The sequence below is a fragment of the Triticum aestivum genome, chromosome 7A (genome assembly GCF_018294505.1).
Source record: "Triticum aestivum cultivar Chinese Spring chromosome 7A, IWGSC CS RefSeq v2.1, whole genome shotgun sequence".
Taxonomy (NCBI): Eukaryota; Viridiplantae; Streptophyta; class Magnoliopsida; order Poales; family Poaceae; genus Triticum; species Triticum aestivum.
Window position 1 is genome coordinate 274,802,699 of NC_057812.1, and position 8,513 is coordinate 274,811,211.

General features: G+C 41.6%; 1 protein-coding gene across 2 annotated transcripts; it reads right to left on the reverse strand.

The window, feature by feature from the left end:
• Positions 1 to 439: 439 nt before the first annotated feature.
• On the reverse strand, positions 440 to 7,817 carry LOC123152206 (probable E3 ubiquitin-protein ligase ARI8). 2 transcript variants are annotated; one of them, XM_044571814.1, is made up of 15 exons: positions 7,461 to 7,815; positions 6,473 to 6,594; positions 5,861 to 5,963; positions 5,646 to 5,736; positions 4,933 to 5,105; positions 4,703 to 4,804; positions 4,481 to 4,569; positions 3,876 to 3,983; positions 3,692 to 3,782; positions 3,501 to 3,590; positions 2,441 to 2,488; positions 2,248 to 2,319; positions 2,052 to 2,145; positions 1,801 to 1,951; positions 440 to 1,055 (listed from the first exon to the last, which is right to left on the reverse strand). In XM_044571814.1, the coding sequence occupies exons 1-15, from the start codon at positions 7,662 to 7,664 to the stop codon at positions 797 to 799; spliced, it is 1,797 nt and encodes a 598-aa protein (XP_044427749.1). In that variant the 5' UTR covers positions 7,665 to 7,815; the 3' UTR covers positions 440 to 796. The 2 variants fall into 2 exon arrangements, with proteins under 2 accessions (XP_044427749.1, XP_044427748.1); XM_044571813.1 differs by having other exon boundaries at positions 2,052 to 2,319; positions 7,461 to 7,817.
• Between the last annotated feature and the right edge of the window lie 696 nt (positions 7,818 to 8,513).

An 8,513-nucleotide genomic window follows, 5' to 3' on the forward strand; every position in this document is an offset into this window, starting at 1 on the left:
TCCGCTGGAAAACATGAACTAAAAGTGCAAGTCTATAACAATAATTTTCATGACACCTGCTAAAAGATTTGCAGGCACAAAAAGAACCCACTGGTTTGCTGTTCACTTCCTCAAGCTGGTCAGTGCTCCCCCATTTCATAGTGTGAATTATTACATTCCGTTTAGTTTTTGTCCAAGACTTTCTCAATTAATATTTGGCTTATATGATATAAATTCACTACTCCTCCGTCTTAAATATGTGTTTTTAATGATCTCACTATGGACTAATCTTAATATGGACTATAGACGAATGTATATAGATGTATTATAGTATAGATTCATTCATTTTGCTTCATATGTAGTCTATTGGAATCTCTAGAAACATGTATATTTCGGAACGGAGGAAGTAGTACCAGTAAATGTTTTGGAAACAACAATTTCAGATCGCATAGATCACACATTCCCCACAAAAAGAAATCATATATTAATAAAACAATTCTTGATAAGACTTAACCTAATATGTTTTAGGTTAGGAGAAACGAAGGGAGCAAGGTGGGTGGAACCGCAGAAGAAACCCACCACACTACACCTATTCGTAACCAATATTTACAACACACAGGCGAAAGCACATTGACCTTGTAACCAATGATATCCGTTTGGATCTACATAAAGCATAGGACGGACCTTCGACCTTTCTTATGTACACCGTTGCACCCGTTGAGAGCTCTGCTTCACCTTCTAAAGCATAAAGCACACACATGTTCTCATGCGCTTTGAGCTTCTTGCGTCACTGCCTTTTGAGCCGTTTATTAATCTACTAGTACCGCTGCTTATCACAGGCAGTACACGCATCCGCTGAAGAGGGATTCAGAAATGTGCAGCGCTCGCATGGCCAAGTATCATCAGAATGGTCCGAAGATGATCTGGACGGCTGCTTCTTCGCCGCTTTGCCTTTAGCTCCTCCTTTCTTCGAGTTGGTGGCCTTGCTTGAGGTTGCAGCCTCTCCGGCACACTGGACATCCTCCAACCCATCTTCCAATGCTCGAACAAGGTTCTCAAAGTAATTCCGAGTTATACTGCAGCACAACATAGTATATAAGCACATCACAATGGCCATCTATGAGCATGGAAACATGTTGCTCAGACAAAATGTCATTGCATAATGCGTTGCACAGAACACTAATCAGAATTAGCATGACCAGTGAATCAGAGAAGCCTAGTTGATTCACCCATCCAAATGCCTTTCATGTACCACTATTTTGATGAATTTGGGCTCTCGCAATGTTATCTAATAGAATCAACAATTTCAAAGAGCATCAGCATCCTTAGCACCCAAAAATTAGGTTGACACATCAGCCTTCCCACCATTCAACCCTATAAACTTCTTTTACAACATCTGTTAGCACCACCTGTAGTGCTAAGGATTTTAAATTATTTATCATTTAAACTACACAAAAGTTAATCAAAAGTGCTTTATTTAGCTTAGCTTGGGTGCTAGCTTATCTTTATCTGCACCTACTCTCCCAACCCTAAACAACAATGCTAGACGATTTCTCACTTTTACCATCTGTTCAGCACCAAGCGGTGTGCATGCTAATCTAAAAAATAAATATTGGTTGGGCTTCTAGAATAAGCTGGGTAGGGAGTAGCTAATTTCAGCTTATTCTAGAAGCCAGCAAAAGAACTGGCCCTTGGTCAAGTTCAGTTCAACTTTCAAAGAGAGAATAAGCTCCAATGAGCAGAAGAGAAAACTCAAGGAAGAAGAACCAACATATATTAACTAGATAACACAACGATATGAAGACTGCAAGTCTGTAATACCTTGTCAGACCAGCAAGCTTCACACGGAATTCACCAAATTCAGCTGGTGAAGGATGATCTTCAGTAGTATCATGTTTTGAGAATGGCAAAAACGCTAGCAGATCTTTCTCAGCACACTGATGGAGACGTTCCAAACCAGACTCAGCTTCACCTGTGAACATTTAGGATTACAGAAGTTCTAAGATTTTTGCAAGCATGTGAAAAACCTTTGGAATTATGGACGACTTTTGTAAATGCACTGAAATAGCAACCTTGCAGATACTCAAAAAATCCACTCTTGACCTTGTCCTCGAGATAATAGCCATACGCATACGTCCATTGAAGCACTCGCCTGCATTCTATAATCTGTAATGCAGTGTAGTGATGCATCATCAGATATAAGAAGATTTGCTGAGTACAAAGTGTCAAAAGTCTGTTTGACCATAACATAAAACTATGACACCAAACCTGTGACCAAGCTTCAATAATGAACTTCAGTTGTGTCTCCGGTATTCCATAAATATCAGTTAACTTTGCAAGCTTTAGCACATAAGAGAAACAAAATTAGTGTTACATAAAAGAGCAAATCAGGAAAGAACAAACAGAAAAACTCAGATCTGGAGCACTAAGGCAGTGCCAATAACATAATGTAGATCCTTACTTGTTCCTTTTCCGCCTTTTGCAAATCTGATATTGCCTTCTGCCTCGACTGTCAATAGACACATCAGCACATCAGCACCACAGAAACTTAATATAGATGAAAAAAGACTTCGTCTAACCATTCATCATAGACATGCCCAACAAATTAAAAAAATGTTTGCCAACTGGTCAGGTAATACACACGACAATGCAAGTGAAAAAATATTTGGTTTTATTAGGACTTGGGTTAGTGCTCCAACCAAGTATAATCATGGACACAATACTTACTCATCAGAAGAAGCTCACGAAAAGGACAAGCCTCAACGAAGCTAAAGAGATGGTCCTGAGAAGATGCTAACAGCTGAAGGGTGTTGGTTGTTTTTCAAGAGAGTTAGGGCAGTTGTCTGTATTCGACGGTTCTTTCATAAGATGACCTTTTTACCAGCCTAATTTGTTTAGGATGTCTGATGAAACAAGGTTGCAAGAGTTACAACTTTGCTAATACTCCCTCCACCAAAAAAATATAAGGTGTTTGATTTTTCAGACCCTAAAGCATGATTATGTGACTATGATTTTCAATTGTGATATTCCTAAAAACTGTAATTTGTGAGACTAAGTGTTCCAGAAACTTTTGGACACATTGGTAGCTAAAATCTTAGTACCTTGACTGCATTTGTAGAGTAATATGCCTATTTTTTTCTGTACAGAGAAATTATCATGTATGCTGATGCCAGAGTCTGTCTCCCATCTAGTATCTCATCTTTTGTCTTCTTTGGTTAGGTTACTGCACCGACAGCTGTAGCCGCGGCTTTGTAATGTAGCTGAATAGCACATTCTAAGATGCATGGATAACGCAATAGTAGTCCAGGTAGGTGAGGAGGTTAGAAAACATAAAGGTAACTCATGACCATGAGAATAATGCAAGCCGCATTTGTGGATAATGCAATACTTGTCCAGGTAGGTGAGAAGGGTAAAAAAACATAAAGGTAACTCATGAGCAGGAGAATAACGCAAGCTGCATGTGTGGTAATCATAGAAACAGAGAAACTCATAGACACCAAACTTAAGTATCTTGAACATACTGTCTGATTAGATGCCCAGCGTTCATAGTAGTGCATATATCTCTCGAGTGAGTGTTTAGCCCTTTCCCTCCTTGCTTCAGCCTCATCATACTGCAACATAACTAATTAGGTTAAAGAAGAGTAGCAAACAATACAGCGAACCACACAGGGCCATAAAAATAGAGTACAGATGCATAGTCGAAAAAACGTACAACTCCCTCTTTCTTTGCCGATTCATAGCGATTGCAAGCATAAAAGCCACCAGTCCTCTCACCATGTTCTACCCATGAACCCAGACATAACCTAAAATGTTTAAAGAAAATCAAATGACAAGCATGAAAACATGATAACTGTAAATCTCAACGCCTTTCATCAAGAATGGGCAGTGAAATGTACCAGCAAAACTCAAATTTGCAAGGAGGTGTGCAAGTCATATGCATGCATCCCTGGTTCTTCTCTATCGGTCGTTGGCATTTTGGACAGGGCTTAGAATTAGCCAGTATCCTGAAAATGAGCACCCATGAAATGTTAAGCCAGCTGATATGATTCGAAGCAACATAAATACTCATTAGCACATTTATGGGCGAACTCCCATTCATCATGTTGATACACCAATTTAATTGTATATGCTCCTGCTATTACTAACATATAGCAGCATCTTCACTTGTGCCTCTATTGCTCAGTTCAGATTTTTCAAATAAATGGCAGAACACGTCAATTGAATGAACGAATAAACCACTTCCAAGTGTCCATTAACAAAAAAAAAAGTAGGCAACCAGAAACCACTGAGGCCCCGTCTGGTTTTTTTAATTATTAGGTAAGAAAATGGAAAATGTGAACAGATCATGTATCAACCAACCTGCCCTACAGTCCACACAAAATCAGGAAACTGCTTACATAATAATCTATTTATCTGAACTGACCACTAGCAGCGCAAACATAGTATTTGAGGTGAAGGATAAGAAGACATCAAATATTACTATACTGAGCAAGTAACCAACCAGTTCATATTTTCAGATTCAGCGCTGTTCTTCAGAATCCACTTAGAAACAGTCTCACAGTTCACTGGTCTGTGAGCTTCTTCTGTGCACTGGAAACATAGAACGAGCATTAGTGAATCCAAAGCATGTATTATCACTAGAACCAATAAAAGATTAAAACAGAAGCATCCAATCGCTAGGAAAAACAGAAACAACAGGGAAAATGGAAGCAGTAGCACTCACATTCCAGCAAAATCGGAATGTGCAGTTACATGAGACATCATAGTTTACATCACTAACAAATTCCACTGCACATGTACAGTCAGGAGCTGGACACCATTTCGTCTGCACGAAATAATTAAGATTACATAAAGGTGTAACATAAAAAGTACATAATATCAGAATTGCTAATGTATCTGCAAGTATAAAGTATAAACAAGAAAGCCCCCCAAATAATTGTGCGAACAGCTTACCTTCTTGCGACTTTCCACATATGCACGCAAGGCAAATCGTGCATACTTCTCTTTATCTTCGTGTTTGCCTAATTTATTTATCATGCCTTGAAGAACAATAGCACTGCACGATGGATCAGGGCATCGCAATGACAAACATCCCGGACCCTGACTTACAGCAGCGCTGATATAACCTACAAATTTTGACATAAATATCAGAAGTTTCATAATAAAGACTGAAATGGAGAGATAAGTGTGAAACAGGAGAGTTGGATAGTAGCATCATAGGACCAAAAATTAACTGACATTAACATTGCATGCACGTGAAAGATCTTGTGAAACCTTTAAATCTTAACCTTCACAGCAGGATATATCACCCAACTGTGCCTAATGCATATCTATCAAAAACGAAAGGATGCAAAGTAGAATACTTCGAACCTTCAGGTTCTTTAAAGAAAATCAAAACTAAACCTTCTATGTCCTACTCATAATATCATCATGTCTTAAGCACAGACACATGTCAAACATTACTCAAATCACAGCCACCGAAACAAAATAAATTTGGGAAAGCCAACAAGGCGAAATAAAATAATTTTGTGGTAAGTGTGCTATGCATGCTTACCTACAACTGCATGAAAGAACTGGTACTCAGAAAGTCAGAAGCAGAGAAATAGACAGTAATTTGACCAGACGTTCAAGCACACACACACACACACACACACAGAGAGAGAGACCTTCCCAACATTCATGGCAATAAAAATGAGCACAGCCCGCAGAACTCATCATATCTGAAGAGTACCCTTCAAAACATATTCCACAAGTTAGCTGCAACCAAAACAACTGTCAGAGGTTAGAAAATGGTATACATACATCCAGAGCCAATGGGGCATCAAGACCCTGATCCAACATAGGAAACAGAAGTACCAATATTTTAACAAATAGTACATACCTTCCTCGAGTTATGAATATCAGTTCCATTCATAAGTAAGCCAACAATACCACGGACTTTGTCTTCATCAGAAAACCATTCATCATTCACCTTGCTGATGTCCCTGAATAAAGAACTAAAACGTATCAACAGAGAACAAATACAAATAAACAACATTACTTCCAAATAGTACCAAAAGATCCAACTCTTCAATTTCCAACCAACAAGCAAGAAAAGTGTGTGCATTGCCTTACGTAAAACTTCACAATCAAGGTGAAATGAGTAAATTCAAAGAACGTAAGGCACAAAAATTAAAAAAGAAAATCAATGTCTGGTGTTTAGAACTTTAGATACAAGATATATGGATAAAAAGGCACAATTATAGGATTATTCTCGGGAGGATATTTTTGCAGGAACAGTTGCGGGCTCTATCTAAAACTACACTAGAAATTTTTGAAATACCAATCAGGTGGTATGCTCGTAGAGCATCTTTAGAACTAGTAGAAAGTTAGAAAGAGATTATAACCATAGAATATTATGTTTAGATGTGACATACGCAGTTGAGTAGCCTGTGTATTGCAGAGCACAATCCAAATATTACTAGGAATTACTGGACTGAGATAACAAACTGACCATTTATAGTGGTGAAGAAGGACAGATGCTTCTTCCCTTGGAATCAACAGTAATGCAGATACCTCGCTTATATCTTCCTCTTGGCGTTCAGATATATCCTTTTCGGATAAAACAATGTATCTCTGTAGATAGCAGGAACAAGAACTCTTTTAGAGAACTCAAGCATATAGAATGAGCAATATGACATGGAAGACTAATGCAACAAGGGAACGCAATGCCAGTTTGTAAATCATGTAAAGAAAGAACAACTTGATTTTCCAGAAAAAACACAGTATCCAACTGGTTCTCCAGCTCAGGACAGAAAGTTATTACGCAAGTACTACGATTTGTTTCATGACTTGCTGCCTCACACAGCCAAAGCATGTTTCCTTCTTCTCTTTTGGTGTTGTGATTGCTGCAGCTGACTAAGCTTTCCCCCCTTATCTATAACGACGGAGGGAGTAGTACAGAACCAACTTAGTGGATTTGTTACAGCCCAAGACTTCTTGCCTTGACCCACTGAACTGTAGACAAGAACTTGACTCGCTATCTTACTCCTTATTGAAAAGACTTGACTCATTGACTAACTACAACAAGGATTATAACTAAAAGCAACAGCTACAAGCAGAACAAGCCAGCTCTAACAAAGGCTAACAGTTTGGCAATGAACATCAATGCTCCTTGAAAAATTCCCCACATTCAAATGCCAAATCTCATTAATCGTCACACTCACACCCCGCAAGGGCATCTAACCCCTTTATTTTTAGCAACCGGTCTCCCAAGAGAACCGCTCCGTTCAGCATCAGGCAACAGGCCACCGCTCACCGCTAAAGCAGCCAAGAACTAACCAAGAACTGTTCACCTTTCCGAGTGGATGTGACATTATTACTCTATAGTGTTCTTTTAGCCCGTTTGGTCTCAAACCCTAACAATCCCCAAAAAGGCGAAAGCACCACGGAAGCAAGGGCCCGATCTGTGTCCGGCCATATGGATTGATTCACCGGCTCACCTGCTCGCGCGTGGAGACGGCCTCGTCGCTCCCCTCGGCCTCCCGGCCCTCGTAGTCTCCGGCCGATACATCCTCGTCGCCGGAGGCGCCGCCGCCGCTGGCGTCCCCGTCATCGCCCTCACCCTCGTCGCTGTAGTAGTAGTAGTCCTCGTCGTCCACCATCTCCTCGTCGCTGGCGACGGGCATCTCGGAGTCGGAGTCCATTGCGCTTGCCAAGTCTGACGATCGGCGGATCGGGCAGGGGCGCGAAGGGGTAGGAGGTAGGGTTCCGGCGAGGTGGGCGGGGCGGGGCGGGGGTAGGAGGCGGTGAGGAAGATGTGCGAGGCGAGACCGATGGAGTTGCGTGGGCGAGTCGGCAGCGGCACCGTGGTGGTGGTGGGTTTTTTAATGAGTCTTTTCGGGTTTTCCGAAGGGCCGGAGCCGGAGAGTATTGCAACTAGTACGGTCACTCTGTCTTCGTGTCGGTATCGGAGTAGTATGCGTTTCGATCGTAACCCTGTAAGATTAAAGTTTATATTGCCGCTGCAAACGAAAGAGTTCTTGTTACGATGCTTTCACAGCTGAAGCAATAGCACTTAGCGATGCGTTTGGTTGGACCTCAGGTAACGTATTCATTGTTGTAATGAGAATACATTGTATTAGATTAGGGATAAGTGAATACATGATGTGTTTGGTTCATGCAAGGGAACACGAAGCCGTGGAGTACAGTCGCCGGCCATGTAGAAGAAGCCGGAGGACTGGAGGACTGATGGCTGCCGGGAATGGCCCATGACGGAAAATGAGATCACCAGCCATTCACAACAACGCTACTTCTCATGGCGGCGAAGCGAGATCGACGGCGCTGCCCACGGCGGCGGTGGCGGCCGCAGCAAAGAGAGATCAATGGCGCTACCCATGGCGGCAGTGGTGGCGGCGGCGAAGAGAGATCGGCGGCGCTCGGCGGCGAATGGAACTCGGCGGCGCTGAATTGAGACGGCGATGGTACTGCTTCGCTGCTGCTTGGTCCTCGAGGTGGAGAAATGACCGCTGCTTGGTCCTCGTGGTGAAGGAAAC